Source organism: Puma concolor, chromosome C1 (assembly GCF_028749965.1).
Source record: "Puma concolor isolate L17-30 chromosome C1, mPumCon1.1.hap2, whole genome shotgun sequence".
NCBI lineage: Eukaryota > Metazoa > Chordata > Mammalia > Carnivora > Felidae > Puma > Puma concolor.
This window is the reverse complement of record NC_141674.1, coordinates 183,543,241-183,566,095: the sequence shown is the minus strand read 5'-3', so window position 1 is coordinate 183,566,095 and position 22,855 is coordinate 183,543,241. Positions and strand designations below refer to the sequence as shown.

Here is a 22,855-nt window from a genome sequence, read left to right as displayed (position 1 = left end):
CAAGCTAATCCTTACAATTGGGCCCTGAATTAATTTCAAAGCTTTCTGGTCATTAAGGCAAAAAAGAAAAGTGTGTCATATAGCTCTCATTTTTTAACTAGGTAAATTGTACTTAGACAAACTTTTTCAGGAACTAAACTTAAATGTAATTATTTTGTTGATTTGGAGAAAAGACCACAAGGCTTTTCTTCGGGGAACTAAAATTAAGTACTGGGTGCTCTGCTCTGATAATCTAAATTAATCCCGAAGAGAAATTATAGGATCTAGATAAATGATAAATATGTACATTACTTTGCCACTGAAACAGATTTTTTAAGTGCCTTTTTTACAAGTACAGGATAACAACTAATTTTTTTTTTTTAATTCCTTAACCAGGTAGGTGGCATGTAGAGTGTTTGCACTGATGTTTAATGTGAGAATACAATTAGGCATTGACCTATATGGGAGATTTCTGAAAGTTTAGAAGTCTACTTTTACTTTGTCCAGCTGGACCAATTAACATCAGCCTTAAAAATAGTCACATTTTTGCTGTCTTTGCTACTGTTGTTGCTATTTTTTTCCCCTCCCAGAAAAAATACTTTGCTTTTTCCCAGCATTTGTGAATATAATTGGTCATGTCCCTCATAATGGTAGTTAGGTCTTTATTGTTTCAATTTGCAATTTATATACCTTTGTTCCACCTGGCAGGATATCTATAACCATTATATTCATTGGAGGCTAAATTGCTTCTTATTTTATAGCAAATAAATGTACTCTTTCTTTTGGGTCCAGTCATATTTCAATAATAATAGAACTATTGGTGATTATTTTTCAAGATAACAAACTCACATTTCAGGAGAGAAAGAGGTAAACCATGACGTTAATGAGCCAGAACCCCTACATCTTTGCTGTTTGTTTATAGAAATGTTGAAATATTAGCAAAAAGTTATGGTAACAACTTTACTAAGACAGAAATATTAACCTTTTTATCCTTGGCTTATTTTGTCAATGTATTTTGGTGATCTCCTACTGAGAGGTTTCAGTAAATAGGTTTAAGGTGATCATTTTGAAGTGTCAGATAAGTATCTTATTTACTTGCCTACTGTGTTCTTCTCTTCCCCAGAGATACTTGCTTGGTAATGATAATACCTAATACTGAGCACTTACTAAAGACCTAATCCTGGGCTAAGTGCTTTTCACATGCTATCTCAACTGACTGAAGAGTTGATGATTTAGGGAAAGGGGAAGAATCTATAAGATTTGGATACATTGGATTATAATTAACTTTTGCAGCTACTGACACTTGAAGGTCCTTGGCTAATGAGAATTTCAAGGGCTAGTGATAACATTAAATGTGATTGTGTTGTATCTGAACATTTCACGGGGAAATAGTATTAACATTGTTTAACAACTTGGTAAATAAATCAGACCTATATCTAATATACCTCTGCTTTTTAAAAAATGTCTTAGTTTTCATTTCTGTAAGAGATAAATTCAGCTTATTTCAGTAGCAGTGATAACAGAGAGGAGGACCCACCTTTCATTGTCTGCTTTTATCAATTTTTATGTATGGACATGTGTAAAGAGGAAAATAATAAAACTCTTTGAGATGCATCACCATTACATATTTAAATTTTATGTCCTTCCCTGCACAATAGTGAACATGTATTATCACTGTATGCATTTTTGGGGGCACCTGGATGGCTCAGTTGGTTAAGCGTCCAACCGTTGATTTCATCTCAGGTTGTGATCTCACGGTCTGTGACATCAGGCTCTGCGCTGACAGCATGAAGCCTTCTTGGGATTCTCTTTCTTCCACCCTCTCTCTCTCTCAGAATAAATTAAAAAATCAACGTTTAAAAATGCATTTTTCAAAAACCCCGAAGAGCACCGAATTAGAATCCTCTCTAGACCATCACAAAAGAACAAACAGTATTAAAACCTGGAAAGCTGAGTCTATAAAAATGCAGTTTTCATTTGGGAGCCACTGGTTTTAAAGCATTTCTGGATTCAAGAATGTTTGGTGGAGGAAGTAAGAGAGAAGATTGTGTAGAGAAAAATGTCTTATCAGAAAATAATGCAAAATAATAGTGGAGAGGAAGTAAACAGGAAATGCGGTGCTTGTTCGTTTCAAATTCAGGATTTATATTCCTCCAAAGACTGAAGCTGTTTAAACCAATGTGTGTTGCATATAGCTCTCCAAAATAATTGCTGTTAAAACCAGTACATTCTTTTCTACCTACTCTGAAGAAGAATGTCTCCTTTGAAATTTTATTCATTTAATATGTTACTCTGTAGAAGTCCTAATCTTTAAAAGCAAAATTTGCTTTAGGGGCACCTGGGTGGCTCAGCTGGTTAAGTGCTCGACTTCAGCTCAGGTCATGATCTCTCGGTCACCAGTTTGAGCCCTGCATTGGGCTCTGTGCTGACAGCTCAGAGCCTGGAGCCTGCTTCTGATTGTATGTCTCCCTCTCTCTCTCTGCCCTTCCCCTGTTTGGGCATGCATGCGTGCTCTCTCTCTCTCAAAAAATAAATAAAAACATTGAAAAAATTTTTAAAGCAAAATCTGCTTTAAAAAAAAAAACAAAAATCAAAAACTGAAGTTACAACATTGTCCTGCTTTTCGATCAAAAACATGTCATATTGGGATGCCAGGGTGGCCTAATTGGTTGAGTGTCTGACTCTCAATTCCAGCTCAGGTCATGATCTCATGGTTCATGAGTTCAAGTTCCACATTGGGCTCTGCATGGACACCATGGAGCCTGCTTAGGATCCTCTCTCTGCCTCTCCCCTCTCTCTCTCTCTCTCTCTCTCTCTCACAAAAATGTAGAAAAACACAAAAATAAATAAATAAAAACTGTTTTAAAATGTCATATTGAGGGTATTATTTGGAGAAAATAAGTTTGATATAATTGTTAACTAGGTGTGGAACAGCATACCATTACCCTTTTTCCATTGAATTGCTTTTACATTTTTGTTGAAAACCAGTTATCCACATATGTGTGGATCTTTTTCTGGATTGTTCATTCTGTTCCATTGATCTATTTGTCTTTTTAAATTTTTTTTAATTTTTAACTTTATTTTGAGGGAGAGCAAGCAGGTGAGGGACAGAGTGAGAGTGAGACAGAATCTCAAGCAGGCTCCGTGCTATCAGCACAGAGCCCAACACGGGGCTCGAGCTCACAAACTGTGAGACCATGACCTGAGCCAAAACCAAGAGTCGGGCACTTAACCAACTGAGCCACCCAGGCAACCCTGTTTGTTTGTTTTGGTGCAAACACCACATTTTCTTGATTATTGTAGCTTTATATTAGGTCTTGAAGTTAAATTATATATCCTCCAACTTTGTTTTCCTTTTTCGGAATTGTTGTGTCTATTTTTTTTTTAATTTTTTTTTTTAACGTTTATTTATTTTTGAGACAGGGAGAGACAGAGGATGGACGGGGGAGGGTCAGAGAGAGAGGGAGACACAGAATCCGAAACAGGCTCCACGCTCTGAGCTGTCAGCACAGAGCCCGACGCGGGGCTCGAACTCACGGACTGCGAGATCGTGACCTGAGCCGAAGCCGGATGCCTAACCGACTGAGCCACCCAGGCGCCCCATGTTGTGTCTATTTTTTACCTCTCAATATAAGTTTTAGATTCAGTTTTTAAATATCTACAAAAGATCCTTCTGGGATTTTGATTGGAACTGCATTCAATCTATACATCAATCTGAGAAAAATTGACAAGTCTTCTATAAATACATCTTTATTTTTTAAGATCACCTTTGATCTCTTTCATCAGTATTTCCTTGTTAGACTTACACCCAATATGTCTTAATTTTTGTGTGCTATTATAAATGGTGCTTTAAAAAAGTTTATTCAGTTGTTCATTGTTGGTATTAGAAAAGCAATTGAGGGGCGTCTGGGTGTCTCAGTCAGTTAAGTGTCTGACTCTTGATTTCGGCTCAGGTCACGATCTTGTGGTCATGGGACTGAGCCTTACCTCAGGCTGGGCCTGGAGCCTACTTAAGATTCTATCTCTTCCTGTCTCTCTGCTCCTCCCTCCCAATAAAAAAATAGAAAAAAGAAAAGCAACTGATGTTTGAATATTGACCATGTACATTGTGACCTTGATAAATTCATTTATTCTGTGATCTTTTATATAGGTTCATTATGATCTTGTATATAGACAATCATACTCTATGCAAATAGACACAGTTCTATTTCTTATTTTCTTTTTTTTTTTTTTTTTTTTTTTTATTTTACTTTTGGGACAGAGAGAGACAGAGCATGAACGGGGTAGGGGCAGAGAGAGAGGGAGACACAGAATCGGAAACAAGCTCCAGTCTCCGAGCCATCAGCCCAGAGCCCGACGCGGGGCTCGAACTCACGGACCGCGAGATCGTGACCTGGCTGAAGTCGGACGCTTAACCGACTGCGCCACCCAGGCGCCCCTTTCTTATTTTCTAAAATTATGCCTTTTATTTCTTTTTCTTGGCTTATTGTACTGTCAGGGACTTTTTATGTTTATATTGGCAAGTGTAAGAATATTTGTCATAAAAATATAATTTACAGTGTTGCACATTGTTCCTTTTACCCAATCTTAGGGGAAAGGAATTAGTCTTCCACCATGACCTATTATATTAGCTGTGGGTTTTTTGTACATCCTTTTCATCAGGTAAAGGAAATTCCCTCTGTTCTTAGTTTGCCGAGGGTTCGTACCATTTTACATGTTAAATTTTGTCAAGTGCTTGTTCTGTGTCTATTGAGATATATTTTTTTACTGTTTTTCAAGCCTCAAGTTTAATAAATTTGAATAAAACCAGAAATGAGTACAATTTTCAGAAAAGTTTAGCTTTCTGATGAGGGTTTGACAACATGATATTTTTGTTTTAATGTGCAGTATGTTTTGTTTCTGGTTTTTGCAAACATGATACAATGAGCCTTACAATGTTGCACAGATGATTGGATTTTGCAGGGTCTCCTGCTAACAATTCTGAATAGTAAGATGTGCCCTGGGACCAGAGAGAACAATGTCCAGCAGAATGTTGACCAGACTTTGAATCTATAACATAGCATGACATTGCTTTTTCAAATAATTCGCTAGTACAAGTTTTTTTTTTTTTTTTTTTAATCTACTTCTAATTATCTTATGGCCATTTATCAGTGCCTAAGTGTATGCCAGGCCCATATATACTTTCATACTCTGAGGCATCTCACGGATTACTGGCACAAGTGGGCACCCCAGTAAAGATGGCGGCACTGCCTGCTCTCTTGCGAAGTAGCGCACGGGCCTATATGGTACCTGAGGTCTGCCTTCCACTCTGTTCTTTCTTGTCCATCCCTTTGTGCCAACCTGCACACGTTACTGCCTCTCTTTAAAAACAATTCTGCAGGGGCGCCTGGGTGGCTCAGCTGGTTGAGCGTCCGACTTCAGCTCAGGTCATGATCTCACAGTCCGTGAGTTTGAGCCCTGCTTTGGGCTCTGTGCTGACAGCTCAGAGCCTGGAGCCTGCCTCAGATTCTGTGTCTCCCTCTCTCTCTGCCCCTCCCCTGCTCATGCTCTGTTTCTCTCTCTGTCTCAAAAATAAACAAATAAATAAATAAAATTCATTTTGTTTTCATAGCCTGATACCAGAACCTGTGGTGTAGTACCAAATTCTTGCACTAATTTCTATGACGCAAGCTATCTGTGTACCCTTGCTCATCTGATCGAGCTACTAATACGAGCTAACATTTATTGGGGCATAATGTATGGCAGACACTAATAGGCTCTTTTTAGTAATCTTCTCAATCTTCTTAAAAGATCTATGGAATAGATACTATTGTTATCCACATAACTTACAACTCAGAAGTCTGATAAGCCTCAAAGAAGTAAAGTTGTCCAAGGATGAAAAGATTATTTCCTTCAAACGTTGATCAAGAATATCAGTGACTTACAAACCATGTCATTTCAGAAATTGAAAGAATTTATGAAAAGTTTATTTCTGCCTTGGCCAGCGGACATCAAACAATCTGTTTTTTGTTTTTTTGTTTTTTTATTCTTACTGTTTTTTTAAGTAAACTCTACACCCAACGTGGGGCTTGTACTCCGTGACCCTGAGTCATTTGCTCTACCAACTGAGTCAGCCAGGCGCCCCAAACTATCTTAACTTTTAAAGCTGACTTTGTTAGGGCCTCTGGCAAGCTCAGTCCACAGAGCATGTGACTCTTAATCTCCGGTCATGAGCTTGAGCCCGACATTGGGTGTGGAGCCTACCCAAAAAAGAAAAAAAAATAAAAAGAAACTTTGCTGTTTCTCCAAACATTTTTGGGATCATGCATTCACTGGGAGCCAGCAAGTTCCCCAAAGAAAAATCTCCAAATTGTGAACAAAATAGGCATATTTCCTTTCAGAAAAATCAAAGCTAAAATGTTTAGCTATATATATTTTTTTACCCCTTTTAGCAGTAACTGTGCCTTGCATAAACCTCCTTGGCTACGATACTGCCACTGCACAAAGTTAGCATGTTTAGCAATTGAAGAGTTCTCCCCCCCCACCCCCCACAACTACCCCGCAAATAGAGTGCCTACATTGTAGCGACTCAGGAAGAGGCAGGCTCCCTCCTTCCAAATCACCTCCATCAGAGAACACCTGCTGCCGAGTAGCAAGTCAGAGGTTTGGATTCAATGCCCCATACAAGGAGTCTTCAAAGTGTTAGACCTTCAAGTCTGGCCTATGAAGGAAAAAAAATCTTAATTTGGGAGTGAGAAAACAGTGCTTTAGGACCACTGACTCCAAACCTACATCCTTCAGAACTCCAAGAAAACAGGCCAAGTACCTATCTACCTCAGGGCTGTGGGCCCCAAGATGCTTGGAGTTATCCTCAGGTGTAATTACTTTCCGTGATGCCCTTCTTCCTTGACTTCCTTGACTTCTGGCACAATGATGCTAATGCTGTCTCACAGTCACTAACACTATTCTGTCTTTGAGAATTTCAGATGATGATACAGGTCTGGTTCAAATTCTTCCTTTTGCATTTATATTTGGGGGCTCCTGTTCGGGTGTTTTTGTTTTGTTTAAGCAGGCTCCATGCCCAAAGTGGGGCTTGAACTCATGACCCCAAAATCAAGAGTTGCATGCTCTAACCACGGAGCCAACCAAGTGCCCCTTAATTCTTCCTTTTGCATTTAGGGAAGACTGCTGTTTCCTATACTAGTTTTATGTGCTCTAATATAGTGTCAAAATCTACAAACACATTGAAATTAAAACATGAAATCTTAGGAATCAAAAATAACCCAGGGGCAAAAATAAATAAATAAATAAATAAATAAATAAATAAATAAATACCAAATAAATAAAATCTTAAGGGGCACCTGGCTGGCCCAGGCAGCAGAGCATGTGACTCCCGATCTCGGGAGTCATAAGGTCAAGACCCACATTGAGAATAAAGGTCACTTAAAAAAAAAAAAATCAAGAACAATTTTTAAAAAAATACAAGGGCCAAAACTCTGGTGTAAGCTAGTCAACAGTGTAGCTCATATGCACCTCTCCATCTCACCCTTCCCAGCGGCAAGGTCAGGGCATCCATGGTCCAGTTGTCCAGTTTGAAGTAGCACCTAAACCAAAACCAAGCCAGGTTGTTCTGTCCAAAAGAAGCCCAAGTGGCTTCTGCAAAGTAAGTTCCGTGTAAGTCGGAGGCAGACCCCAGGCCAGTGGGGGATGTCGTTCACTCAGCAGCAGGGTGATATTTGGAGATTAATATTGAGAGCTATGCATGGTCTGGATACCGTCAAGAATCTGCTGTAGCTCCTAACCTTCAAACCACCCCTCCGGGCTTGGAGTCAGAGCCTTCCACTCCTCAGCAGGCTCTGGGCAAATGTTGGCCAAACAGGCCAACTCAGACTTAAGAAGCTTCTCCTAAAGCAACAAGCTGCGGACACTGGCAATGGACTCTCCTGTTTTTGAAATGACTGAGACGGGCTGTGACATTTAAAGTTTACATGAAGACCTCAGGAAGTCCCTATGCAACCTCTGTACTCTCATTCTGTGGCTTTCGATGCTCCAGGAGCATATGAACTTCTGAACTGAGTAGTGTCTCAGCTGTTTCATACTCTCTGGGAAAGATGCTGTTGAGGAATCCTCCTCCGCGTCGCTGGCCCCCATATCTACACGCCCAGAAGCAGAGAGATGTGTGCTTTAAGTTTAGTTTGTTAATATGGTGAATTTTACGGATTGATTTTTTTGAATGTTTGACTAACCTTGCATTTCTAGGATAAAACCTACCTGGTCTTCATATATTCTCCTTAATTATATACTTCTGATTCAATTTGCTGACACTTTGTTGAAGATTTTTACATTCTGTTCATGAGGGTTATTGGTATGTGGTTTCTTTTGTTGGCATGTCTGCAGGATTTCAGTATCAAGGTAATGCTGGCCTCATAAAACAAATTGGAGAGTGTTCTCCCCCATTCTGTTTTCTGGAAGAGATTATGTAGAATTATTTTTCTTAGATGTTTTGTAGAAAGAACCAAAGAAACTATTCGCGCCTAGAACTTTCTTTATTGGAAGACGTTACCTATGATTTCAATTTTGAAAGAGTTAAAAGACCATTAAAGTTATCTATTCTTTATAAAAAAATTTTTTTTTAAATGTTTACTTAGAGAGAGACAGAGCATGAGCAGGGAAGGAGTAGAAAGAGAGGAAAACACAGAATTTGAAGCAGGCTTCAGGCTCTGAACTGTCAGCACAGAGCCAGATGCAGGACTTGAACCCACAAACCATGAGATCATGACCAGAGTCTAAGTTGGATACCTAACCTACTGAGCCACCCGGGTGCCCAGCAATTTATCTATTCTTAAGTGAATTTTGGTAGTTTCCATCTTTCCAGAAATTGGTCCAGTTCAACTAAGTTGTTAAATTAACGGGCATAGAGTTGTTTGTAGTATTACCTTGTCATCCTTTTAATGTCCGCAAGGTCTATGATTATAATCTTCTCTCTCATTCCTGATATCAGTAATTAGCATTTCCTTTTTTTAATTTTATTTTTTCTTGATCAGTGTAGGTAAAGCTTAATAAATATTCTGGATCCTATCTAAAAATTAACCTTTCATTTCATTGTTTTTATCCACCTTTTTTGTTATCCATTTTATTGACTTCTGCTTTAATATTTATTATTTCTTGTTTTTGGCCTAAACTACTCTCTTCTGTGGTTTCCTAAGGTGAAAGCTTGTTATTGAGTTTAGATTCTTCTTCTTTTCTAATCTAAGCATTTACTGCTATACATTTTCCACTAAGCACTGCTTTAGCTGCATAGCACAAATTTTGATATGCTGTATTTTCATTTCCTTCAAAATATGTCCTATCTTGAGACTTCTTTATAGGCCATTTAAAAGTATGTTTTTAAATTTCCAAATACTTGATAACTTTTAAGCTATTTTCTATTATTTTTTTGTTTTTTTGCTTAATTTCATTATGTTCAGAGAACATACATTGTAAGATTCCAGTTGTTTTAAATTTCTTTGTTTTATGCCATAAATATGGTCTGTCTTTCTCAATTTTCCATGTATACTTGAAAAATATTATTTTGCTATTATTGGGTAGAGGATTCTCTTTTTTTTTTTTAAGGCTTTTATTTATTTTTTATTTTTTTTATTTTTTTAACTTTTATTTATTTTTGAGACAGAGAGAGACAGAGTATGAATGGGTGAGGGTCAGAGAGAGAGGGAGACACAGAATCTGAAGCAGGCTATAGGCTCCGAGCTGTCAGCACAAAGCCCGATGTGGGGCTCGAACTCAAGGACTGCGAGATCATGACCTGAGCCAAAGTTGGATGCTTAACTGACTTAGCCACCCAGGCACTCCAAGGATTCTTTAAATGTCAGGTTCACTTGTGGCATAGTTTTGTTCACATCTTCCACATCCTTGCTAATCTGTCTATTTATTGTCACTTCAGTTCTATTAGTTGTAGCTTCATGTATTTTGGAGCTCTGTTGTTAGATGCATAAACATGTAGGATTGTTAGGTCTTTGTGATAAATTGACTTTTTTATTATTATGTAACATCCCTCTGTATCCCTGATAATTTTTCTTGTTCTGAAGTCTACATGTAATTCAGCTTTCTTTTGATTAGTGTTTGCATGGTGTATCAGTTACTTTTATCATTAATATAAATGTTATATTTAAAGTGAGGGTATCTTATAGATAGCATACAGAGCCTATATTTTTTCCAGTCTGATAATCTCCCTCCATTAATTATACGTTTAGACAACTTTACACTTAATGTGGTCAGTATAATTGAATTTAGATCGACCATATTATTATTTTGGGTTTTTTTTTTTTTTTTTTTTTTTTTTTTTGGTTTTTACATGTGATTTTTGTTGCTCTGTTTGTCCTATCTCATTCTTTGGGATAATTTGAATAATCCACAATTTTTAGTATTCCACCTTAATTTATCTACTGGATTTTTTCACTATAATGCTTTGCATTATTTTTTTTCCCAATGTTTATTTATTTTTGAGAGACAGAGACAGAGCACAAGCAGGGGAGGAGTAGAGAGAGAGGGAGACACAGAATCCGAAGCAGGCTCCAGGCTCTGCACTGTCACCACAGAGCTCAGTGTGGGGCTCAAACTCACAAGCCATGAGATCATACCTGAATCAAAGTCAGACGCTTAACCGTCTGAGCCACCCAGGTGCCCCTGCATTATTTTTTAGTACAAATTTTTGTGTCTACTCAAATAATATTTTCCTGCTTCAATTAAAATATAGAATTCTTCTCTTGGTGGGAATGTAAACTGGTGCAGCCATTCTGGAAATTCCTCAAAAAATTAGAACTATCCTATGATCCAGCAATTGCACTATTAGATATTTACCCAAAGGATACAAAAATACAGGTTTGAAGTAGTACCTGCACCCCAATGCTTATGGCAGCATTACAAACAATAGGCAAACTATGGAGAGACCCCCAAATGTCCATAGGCTGGTGAATAAAGAAGATGTAGTGTGTGTGTGTGTGTGTGTGTGTGTGTGTGTGTGTGTTTTATAAAAGATTACTCTTCTGTCAAAAAGAATGAAATCGTGCCATTTGTAATGACATGGATAGAGCTAGAATGTATTATGCTAATTGAAATAAGTCAGAAAAAAACAAATACCATATGATTTCACTCATATGTGGACTTTGAGAAACAAAACAGATAAACATATGAGAAAGTGGGGGGAAGAGAAGAGAGGGAAACAAACCACAAGAGACTTATAATGATAGAGAACAAACTGTGGGTTGATGGAGGGAGGTGAGTGGAAGATGGGCTTGATGAGTGATGGGTACTAAGGAGGGCACTTGTGATGAGCACTGGGCATTGTATGTAAGTGATGAATCACTGAATTCTACTCCTGAAACCAATATTGCACTGTATGTTAACTAAAATTAAAAAAATAAAAATTGTAGAATGCTTACAACCATATAGGTCTCCTTTACCCTCTCCTCATTATGTTAGAGTAGTCGTATGTAGTATGTCTGTATACTTTGAAGCTCCCCCTAACTGAATGTTTTTGTCTCCATATTTATACATATTTTAAAGAAATTAAGAGGAGAGAAACAGTCCATTATATTTACCATTTTGTTGCTTTTTTCCTAAGATTCACTCTAGTATCATTTCCCTTCAGAGTGAAGAACATTAGAATTTAGAGGGAATCTGCTGACAAAGAATTTTTTTAGTTTTCATGATCTGAGAATATTTCACCTTTATTCTTGAAGGTTATATTTGGTGGATATAGAATTCTGGGTTGACAATTCTTTTCATTCTTCTGAGACTGTTCTACTATGTTCTGGCTCTGTGATTTCTGACATGAAATCTGCAGTCATTTGCATGATTGTCATCAATGTATAATGTATCACTTTTCTCTGGCTGCTTTCAAAAACCATGCTTTCAAATCTTTGGTTTTCAACAGTTTGATTACAGCGTATCTGGGTGTGTGTGCATTTCTGTATGGTTTTTTTTTTTTTTTGGTTTTTAGTTTCTCCTTTTTTGAGGATTGCTAAGCTTTATGAAACTGTATGGTTGTGTGTTTCACTGTGTTTGAGAAAGTTTCAGCCATTATATTTTCAAATATGTTTTCTGCATTTACCTCTTTCTTCTCTCTTGGGACCCCCATCACATGAGTGTTAAACCTCTTAATATTTTCTCACAGATCTTGGAGGCTCTGTTTGTTTTATCTTTTTTTCTCTTTAGTATTTAAATTGGATTATTTTTATTCATCTGTCTTTTAGATTACTGACTTTCCTCTGTCATCTCCTTTCTACTATTGAATCCTTACACTGGATCCGATTTCAGATATTGTTCAGTTCTAAAATTTTCATTTGGTCCTTTTTATTCTTTCTGTTTCTCTGCTGAGAACACCTCTCTTTCCATTTATTATTATTATTATTATTATTATTATTATTATTATTATTTTATAATACTGTTACCTTGTGGAGGATGCTTTAAAGTTCTTTTCTGGTAATTCTAACATTCTGCTTTTTCTTTGAGAATTAGTCACATTCTAGCTCTTTGTTTGTTAAGTAATTTTGGATTGTACCCTGGGCCTTTTGAAAAGGAGATGCTGGTTCCTATTAAAATCTTCTGAATAAGATTGATTTTTGTTTTAGTAGTCAAACAACTTGGTAAGGTTCAGATGCCAATTTCTGTCTTTTCTTTCTGGGCACGATGTCTCCAATGTGAAGTCCTAATTTAAAGTTTTTGCTATGCTGTCTAGAGATGCATCTCAGCATGCTTTACTCAGGGGTGAGTCTGGGACGTGGGTTTATATCATAGCTCAAAACCTTTGATATGCTTCTTTGGATAGGTTTTGCACCTGCACAGATTGGTAGTCGGATCAGAACTCGTGTCTAGATTAAGAAATCCTTTCTTGGAGTCTGTCTTCTCCAGGATTTCTCCTGTACTTTCCATATCTCAGGGACCTCATTCTCTGTATTTTTCTGTGCAAAATGACGGTATTCTCTCAGAGTTTCAGCTTCCCACACTGTTGCACAACTCATGTCCACACTTGGGGCAAAGTGACAAGAGGAAAAAGAAAAAGACTGGGGTTCCCCCTGCTTTGGACTAAATCTTTGTGTCTGCCAAATTTGTATGTTGAGCCCAAGTCACCAATGTGATGGTATTTGGAGGTGCAACCTTGGGAGGTAATTGGGTCACCAGGCTGGAGTTTTCATTGGATTACCACCCTTAAGAGGGCACTAATTTACCATGTGAAGAGGCAATGAGAAAATTGCCATCTGCAAACCAGAAGGAGGCCTTCACCAGTCAGTGGATCTGCTAGAAATTTGGTCCTGGGCTTCCCAGCCTTCAGAACTGTGGAAAATGTCTATTATTTAAGTAATTTGTTACAACAACCTGGGCAGACTAAGAAACCCTTACACACCATGCACAGCAGAGGCCCCTTTGCCCAACTCTGCTATCTAGAGTGATTGAGATCTCTCAGATTGGTTTTCCTTCTGCATAGGAATATGGTTCTGTGGCTGGGGTTGACCTGGGGACAGGGACAGAAGGAAAAAGAGGTTCCCTCTGCCTATCCTCCTCCCTACCCTGTTCACACATGATCATTTTGTCTTCTAGTTTGAATTTTTGCTACCTGTGATTGCTGCCCAGGGTGCCCATTAGGTCTGTTCTTCAACCAAAGCCAGAAGATAGAAAGAAAAAAAACAAACAAACAAACACAGGAAACTACCCCTTTATTGGTCATTCCTCCAGTTTTAACTTTCTTTCCATTCACGTTTCATTATTTACTTTTTAGAATCTGTAAACAGTTGCTTTTTGTATTTTATCCAGAACTTTTCATTGCAATCAGTGGAAGAGAAAGACTATGATGGACTTAGCCCAGCTTGGTCAGCACTGTAATCCTTTCCTCTGAATCTGAGATGGTATTCTTTGGAGTGGTATTCTCCATGGAGGGGGATCACTTAGAAAATGTCTGTGTTTATAATCTGTTAACCCATATGATGTTTGTCAGATGCGTTTTGGTTGTTTGCCTTCCAGTAGATTATCAAACTTTATGTGATCCAGGAAAAAAAGGATAAAGAAGACTCACTGTGGACCTTTCCCTCAAAGAATACACAACTTAGATGAGTGATGCTGTTGACAAATTATAAAGTTACCATAATAGAATATTATCATTCTATCAGAGTTCCATAAATGTAATATAGATGAACTGCTAAAGAACTTCAGAGAGAATAGAGACCTCAAGATAGGCTTTGTGAAGTGCGTAACATTTGAGCTGACCTTGAAACATGCATAGGACTTGAACGTGAAAGAATGAGGAAGAAGTGCATTTTGGACAAAGGAACAACATGAACATGGGTATTGTAGTTAAAAATTGTGGAAGCAACAGAAGGAAGAGTGAGTCATTCACTTTCTTTGGGGAAGCATAAATGCTAACACACTTAATCCTCCCGACTTAAAAATATTTCTAAAATGTGACAGAATGAGACTTTTACATATTTATAAGTTTTATTCCTTTCTAATCTTCCTTCTCATACCCTTTAGTGTCTTATGGATATGATTCTATTTTTATTAGTTGATTATATCTAAGATATTACACTACTCTTTTGGTCTCACTTCTTCTTAATATAATTAATATTATGGTATGGGCTGAATCATCCACACACACACCCCATTCATATGTTGAGTATATAACCCTCAATGTGACTATTTGGAGACAGGGCCTTTCAGGAGATAATTAAGGTTAAGTTAGGTATAATGGAGCCCCAATTCAATAGGACTGGTGTCTTTATAATCAGAGATTCCAGGAATGCCCGCAGAGGAGAGACCCACATGAGGACAGATGGAGAGGGCTGTGTTGTCTTCAAGCCAAGGAGAAAGGCCTCTGGAGAAACCAAACCTGCCAGCACCTTGATGTTGGACTTCCAGCCTCTAGAACTGTGGGAAAATAAATTTCCGTTAAGACAATCTGTGGTACTTTGTGAATTGCATAACATTTCAGCTGACCTTGAAACATGCATGGGACTTGAACGTGAAAAGATGAGGAAGAAGTGCATTTTGGACAAAGAAACAGCATGAATATCTGTGGTTAAAAATTGTGGAAGCAACAGAAGGAAGACTGAGTCACTCAATTTCAAACTGACTACTACATTGTATAATGCTAATTTGGAGGCCAAGTCTGTCTTCTCTACAATATAAACTACGTGTTTTATTCCAGGTTCTAACTTAAATACTAAATACTTAAATGGATTACTTCCATTTGGGACAAATTATCCCATGAATTTCTAAATTCATATTATAAGGAGAGGATATTGAATAAATTATCCCTTTTTAGCCTCGCATTTTTGTGTTTTGTGTTTGCTCCAGTCACCTTTTATTTTCTCCTTCTGCTCTTCTGGCAACCTACGACTTTGCTGTGCTCACTTTTGAAGAGTATGGCAGTATCTTTAGGGAAGTGACCACAATTATGGCTTGTGTTTATTGAAACTTCTAAGAGAATAACGGTAATCTTAATGCTGATTGCATTTCACACGATGCAGAAAGCTATATGGTTGGATACTACTTAGTGATGGCAGATACTGGTTAATTCTTTGTGACCCCACATCACCCTGGAAAATAAACTGGGTATCTCCTGGTTTGCTGCTCTTGATCTTATCGTAAAAAAGGGATGTGAGTAAGAACAGAGCAGTAAGTATGAGCTCTCCCATCGTGCAAAAACTGACTTTCAGAGAATATCTTTCTGTCTGTAGGAAGCTTAGAAATACGTAATGAACTACATGTATGACATTAAATATACAAGTGTTTGAAACAAATACTGGGTCAAAAGTTGTATTAACACTTTAGGGTCCAAGAAGTTTAGATGATTAAAATTATGCTTTTTTTTTTTTTAGACCATTATATCCTTAATGGTCTAGATCTCAAAGAGAGATATGATGTCTCAATTCTTTCTCTTTCTCTCTTGTACAAATGATAGCAGATGGGAACCAAGAAATGGTTTCAGAGTCACACAAGTAATTAATGGCAGGGCCCAGTGAAAAACTGGTTTCCCAATTTGCAGTGTTCTTGCTAATTGAATTGACTTAACCAGCAAAAGCGACAAATGTTTTCAAAAGTTTAACCTTTAGAGAATTATTGTTTTCCAAAGAGTAAACAACTTGCAAGATGCCTGGGTGGCTCAGTCAATTAAGTGTCCAACTCTTGATCTTGGCTCAGGTCATGATCTCACGGTTCATGAGATTGAGCCTCATGTCATCAGGCTCGGCACTAACAGCGTGGAGCCTGCTTAGGATTCTCTCTCTCCCTCTCAGCCCCTCCCCAACTCACATTTTCTCTCTCTCTCTCCCCAAAATGTGTGTGCAATGTGATTTTTTATAGTTGTCATTTTAATAGTCTAGTCAATGTAAATGTTTCTGCTGTAAGAACATAGTTTCTCCTAGTACATTAAAAAGTAAAATGTTACCATAAAGCATAAACTGGAAGAAAGTGGTATGTGCATGATTATTAACATAGAGACAAATCATGATTTGACCAGCATTGTCTTTTTTCCCTCTTTCAGGAATGCAAGAAGGTGGCCTCTGATGATAGATCCTCAAGGTCAGGCTAATAAATGGATCAAGAACATGGAAAAAACCAATAGTCTTCATGTAATTAAATTAAGTGACCCTGACTACGTCAGGACTCTGGAAAATTGCATCCAGTTTGGTACCCCTGGTATGTAGTTGAATAGTAAGTGTATAAGTGTACATTACGGTAATGCCTGGAAAGGGCACAACTAACCCAGAAGGAGGTAGGTTTTTTTCTTTTTTAAAAAGATATTTGTGTCAGACTCATCTTAAATAAATAATGGCTTTGTTATGTCTTTCATTACTTATTGATAATTAATCAAGAACTTGAGAGATTATCATTCTCGTTGGGTCAGGCTGTTTCCTTTGTCCCAAGATGCACTTGTGAGGCTTCTTCTAATGTAGATGTTTTCATTTTTGTTTGTGGTTTTCCATTCTTTAGTTCTCATTATAATTCCACTTCTGCAATTAATAGGACCACTCCATATGCCAGAAGTATTTTAACACATTAGTCCAATTATCTATTTATTCTTCTTTCAACTTGTCCTACCAAAGTGGCAGAGAAGTGAACACACATTTTGCATGGCTGACTATTATCGGCCAGGATGGAGAGATTAGAAACATGACAGGGATTTTTCAATAAAGCTCTATGCACGTGTCGCATTTGTTGAAACACAAAATGTTTATGATCTGAGTAAATTGGGGTTATCGTGTTCTAATTTTTTTTTTATGTTTTTATTTTATTTTTGAGAGAGAGAGAGAAACAGAGTGCAAGTGGGGGAGGGGCAGAGAGAGAGAGGGAGACACAGAATCCAAAGCAGGCTCCAGGCTCTGAGCTGTTGGGCACAGTCTGAGCTGGGCTTGAATTCACAGACCATGAGACTATGACCTGAGCTGAAGTTGGACGCTTCACCGACTGAGCCACCCAGGCGCCCCGGGGTTGTCACATTTGAAATTTATGTTACCTATCAACTTTTGACTACTTGACCAAATAAATGGATATAAACATGAAACAACAACATATTTGTGCTTAGGACAAGTTGAGCAAATTCCAGTTGCTACTAGAGCTAGTAAAACATGGAAGAATTACAACAAATGTATCAGGTAGTCTTCTAGACCTTTTATTTTTGCATGTTAATGAGCTAATCTTGGGACACCTGGTCGGCTCAGTCAGTGAGCATCTGACATTGACTCAGGGCATGATCTTGTGGTTCTTGAGTTCGAGCCCTGCATTGGGCTCTGTGCTGACAGAGCCTGGAGCCTGCTTGGAATTCTGTGTGTGTGTGTGTGTGTGTGTGTGTGTGTGTGTGTGTGTGTGCGTGCATGTGTCTGCCCTTCCCCCACTCATGCTCTGTTTCTCTCTCTCTCTCTCTCAAACATTAAAAAAAAAGGTTTTAAATAAAATAATGATCTAATCTTTAAAATATTACAATTTTAGGTTTGGTTATGGTACACGTGAAATGAAAAACCTTAGTCTACCTACAAAATCTGTGTTTATGTATCTGGATACACAGACACATACGCAAATGGTGTTTCATTCATCCAACTGGTGTTCATAGAGTATGGTATAGTGATATATGCGTTACAGAAAAGGGTGAACATGACCTCTACTATCAAATATCTTGCTTATTTAATAGGATCAGACAACATGTGTTACTAACAGTAATAAAAATAGAAAGTGGACATGTGTCACTAATCCTTGTTAGAACCACTATGCTGTTATGAGTAGGTGCACTAGCTCTGGAGTTAGAGGTCTTGCCTCTTACTCATTGACTAGTTCAGTGATCTTTCTGAGACTCAGTTTCCCCATCTGTACTTTGAGCATATAGCATGAGAAAGAAATGAGTTACTGTACTTTAGGTAGTTACAGAAGTGTCTGCTAAGTTCAACGTATGTTGTTTCTTGGAGATTTACCTGTGGTGTGCACATATTCTCTTTTAATTAAATTAGTATATATTCAATTATATTAGCATACTAAGAAAGGCACAGACGTTTATGAGAATTCACAGAAATAGGGAAGATTTCTTGAAAGAATTGGCACCTTAAATAGTTTAGTTAAAATTACTTGGGGCGTTTGGGTGGCTCAGTGGGTTAAACATCCAACTATTGATCTTAGCTGATGTCATGATCTCACGGTTCATGAGATCAAGCCCCATGTCAGGCTCCATGCTGACAGTGTGGAGCCTGCCTGGGATTATCTCTCCTTTTCTCTCTGCCTGTCCTCGTTTGCCCTCTTCTTCTCTCTCAAAATAAATAAACCTTAAAAAAAATTACTTGATTTCACTTAGCCAAATTTTCTTGATACAGTAAAAAAAAAAAGCCTCTACCACATGTTTGACATTCTGAGATTCTACAATCTCAGTCATGGATCTTAAGTTCGTGTTACATCAGTTTAGAGAAGAAAGGTCCATGGAGACAAAGTGTCTGGTGGTTTCCAAATTGTGGGAGAGAAAACCAACTTCTAGTGGGTCATGACTAGTATTTTTTAAATGAAATGCAGTAGCAAAGAATAGAATATATTAGGCTGCATAGCATGGAGTATCAGTAAGCATTATTTTATGAAATTTTTGGGGTTTGATGTGCATATGTGTGTGCTTGATCAAGATTTGTGTTTCTTACTTGGAGTTGTGACCATAAAAAATGTGAAATCCAGTAGTAATTCCAACCAGTTCATTTTATGAACAAGGTAAGTAAGGTACTAGAGAATGTTAGTTATGTGGCTTAGCCAAGATTATACACCTAGTAAAGGGGAATGCTGAAACTAGTCCCCAGGTCTTCTACCTTTGCCCAGTGCTGCCTGTGCCGCTCGCGGTTGCTTTAACCTACTTTTGGGAATGGACTGCTTTAAAAATGGACAATGATTGGGACGCCTGCGTAGCTAGTCAGTTAAGCGTCTGACTTCGGCTCAGGTCATGATCTTGCGGTTTGTGAGTTCAAGCCCTGAGTCAGGCTCTGTGCTGACGGCTCAGAGCCTGGAGCCTGCCTTGGATTCTTTGTCTCCCTTTCTCTCTGCCCCTCCCCTGTTCATGCTCGCTCGCTCTCTGTTTCTTTCAAAAATAAATAAACATTAAAAAAAATTTTTAATGGACAATAATTATTTACAATACCTTGTAACATTATTCACTTCTAACAGAGAGAAGTGAAAAATTTTAATCTATTGTAGAGAGTAACAGATGGCAGATTTTACAATTACTTTTATGTTGACACTTCAGGTAAAAGAATTGGTTACTGTTACAGTTTTAAAACATAAGCAGTTGATAGTGGCCTATTAAGAACAATGGCTTTTAGTCTGTCATCCCTTGCTGGCAGCCTGGGTAGGGAAGGTAGAGGTTTTCTCCTCCTTCACCGACCTGGCTCTTCTTCAACCAGACAGGCCTCCCTTTACTTTGTTTATACTGGGTTTTAAGATAATAACCTCTTTGGAAAAAAGTATCCTACTGCTTACAAAAAAAGTTTGAAAGCCAACGTTGTAGAAAAGAAAGATACATCTATATTAGCTACACCAATGAATAAGGTGTGCATAGGATATTAATCATATAAATATTGCTGATAAATCAATTTTATATCCCGATAAAGCTGGAAAAACAAGACAAAACTTTAAAAAGGCATCAACTTAGGGGCATCTGGCTGGCTCAGTTGATGGAGCATGTGGCTCTTAAACTTGAGGTTGTAAGTTCAAGCCCCATGTTGGATGTAGAGCAAAATAAAATCTTTTTAAAAAAATCAATTTGTCTAAAACATCTCTGAATGGCTTTTCATTACTTCTGTGGAAAAAGAATCTTTGCCTTAAGGGCAGCCTCTGTCATACCTGAGCCTTCTTTCCTTTTTTCTCCTGGCACTTCACTTTATTTCCCCCTTGCGTGTAATGTGCAAGACTACTTCTGGTTTAAGTTTTATTTCATTTGCTCATTTGTTTTGTTCATTCATTCACCTAACAAATACTTGTTTTGCCACTACCACTGAAAACCTAGCATGAACAAGACAGACTTGGTCTCTGCCATTTTGGAGCAATATTATTGGTTTGAAGAGGGAGACCGAGATCACACATGTGATGAAATTTAGAACACGGGAGCAGGGGGTACACAGGAACAGGGGGTACATACAACATGACATTGCTTCACATCTCTTGGCTTTCTCTGCTCTTCCATCCACTTGGTGAAATCTTTTAAGCTTACCTTTTAAGGTACAACTCAAACACCTCTTTTTCTGTGAATTCTCAACCTCTCCAATGAAATGCCAATAATGCAGTTTTTATAGGTTTCTATTATTGCCCTTTTATTATGTGCATAACTGTTTGCTTCTCACCTCCAAGCTCTTTGAGAGTTCCCAGGAGGTGGTCCAAAAGGGTTGACTCTCCTGTGGATGCAGTATGCTGCATTGTTGAACATAATATGCGGAAGATTTTTTCTATTAATTTGAAGTCTAACATAGAATAATGTAGATAATACGTAATAAAAAACTGATATCAGTTGCTCTCCTAAGTGAAATAAGTATTAAAAGAATACTTGGTTTCCTTTATATTTCTGTTGGTAAAGATAACTGTTTTTAGTGAGATTCTCTGCCTTACTCAAAAGATATTAGCAAGCCATGTGTTTGGTCCCCGATCTTGGTTTCCCACAAGCTTTGCAAATACTGATGAGCTGATATTTGGAAATGAGGAAGGAGGTTTTTACATAAACCAGCATTTTGTTAACTTTGATGATAGAAATATGAAGAAAAGCCCGTCTCATTAATTTTTGCTCCTGTGTTTTAACATGAAACATATTTTGATCTAATTTAAAGTTAAAGGAGTCAAAATAAGGAGAGCATTCTGGGATAATTCATATACCTATAGATTTTTGTTCTTTTCCTGTTTTTTTAAGTTTAGAATGCTTTTGATTTTTCACTGAGGCTTATAATATAGTAAATATTCAATTCTGAGAACAGATTTCTTTGAAATAAGGAGGCTATAGAAAACTTAACAGGCTTAAGACTTGATTCTGTTAGTAAGGAATAAATTTTCACTTTTGGGAAAAAGAACTAAGTCTATAATATTTAAGTTTTGTAATATGTATTTTATCTTTGAAAGGGACTCATACATGTTGCTATAGACACTCTTAATTCCATTTCAAAATAGGAAACAAATAAGTGTAAAGGATGAAATTGTATAATATATTTTAGGGAAAAATAATTTGAACATGAGATTTTATTCAAAACAATGCTGTCAATAAAAGTTGAGGCAGTTCCACAGAATTTAAACGTTATACTATTTCATAAAAAGAATTTCAGTTCATTTGCTATTCTAGAAAATTAATAGATTTAAAAAATCTGATCATATAAAAATAAAAATGAGAAATTGGTATGTAGCATCACTGGTGTTGCTTAACATTATTACGAAAGTTCTTTTCAGTGCAGTAAAACAATGAGGATGCGGTAACATTTGGAAAGAGGAAATAACATTTTATTTGCAGACAATACATTTCATCTAGAAAACCAAAGAAAATTAGCTAAAAAGCTATTAGGATACAATAATTTAATGGAGTGTATATATTCTGAAAAGAATATTTAAAAATAACAACCGAGAAAAAATAAGTGTGCAGTGATTATAGTCAACTAGTGAATAGGAAACAAAACAAAATCAAACAAAAACTTAGGGTGACTGTAACAATGCAGAGTAAAAAGGTGACAAAACTTCACAGAAAAATAAGGAGACTTGAGTAAGACCTATCTGTCTGATTGGAAAACTAAATGTTGTAAAGATGTCAACTCTTTCAGAAATAAAAGTTTTGGAAATAATACTAAAACTAACACAGAAGAAAGAAAATAAAAAAGCCAATACCAGTTCAGAAAAAGAGTGAGTTTGAGTGTGCCTGGGTGGCTCAATCGGTTAAGTTTCCAGCTCTGGTTTCAGCTCAGGTCATGATCTCAAAGGTTTGTGGGATCAAGCCCCACATCAGGCTCTGCACTGGCAGATGGAGTCTGCTTGCGATTCTCTCTCTGTCCCTCTTCCACTCGTGCACTCTCTCTCTCAAAATAAATAAATAAACGTTAAAAAAAAAAAGAGTGAGTTTGGAGTCGACTGGAATAAGTTCTGGAATAAACCCTAATAAATATAAGCCTTTAATGCATCATCAGGTAAGCATTATGAACCAATGGGAGAATGATAGGTCATTCAGCAAATGGTGTTGAAAAAATGGTTTTGTGGAAAAATATATTGAGCCTCCCCTCACACCAAAATATGTTCCAGATGAATTAAGGAATTAAATATGAAAGGAAAAATAAAAGACAGAAATGCTAAAAGAAAACATAGGGGAATGATATCTTGTCTTTGTAAAAGAACTTTCTAGGAAAATACACATGGATAAAATAGAAAAGAA

At 37.3% G+C, this 22,855-nt stretch overlaps 1 protein-coding gene across 4 annotated transcripts in view; it reads left to right on the top strand.

The window, feature by feature from the left end:
* DNAH7 (dynein axonemal heavy chain 7) overlaps window positions 1–22,855 on the top strand; it is a 271,037-nt gene that overhangs the window by 171,366 nt on the left and 76,816 nt on the right. For all 4 annotated transcript variants that reach the window (XM_086719178.1, XM_086719180.1, XM_025929537.2 and 1 more), the window contains one exon: window positions 16,493–16,647. In XM_086719178.1, the coding sequence (XP_086575304.1) occupies window positions 16,493–16,647 (155 nt within the window). The remainder of the gene's footprint in view (window positions 1–16,492; window positions 16,648–22,855) is intronic.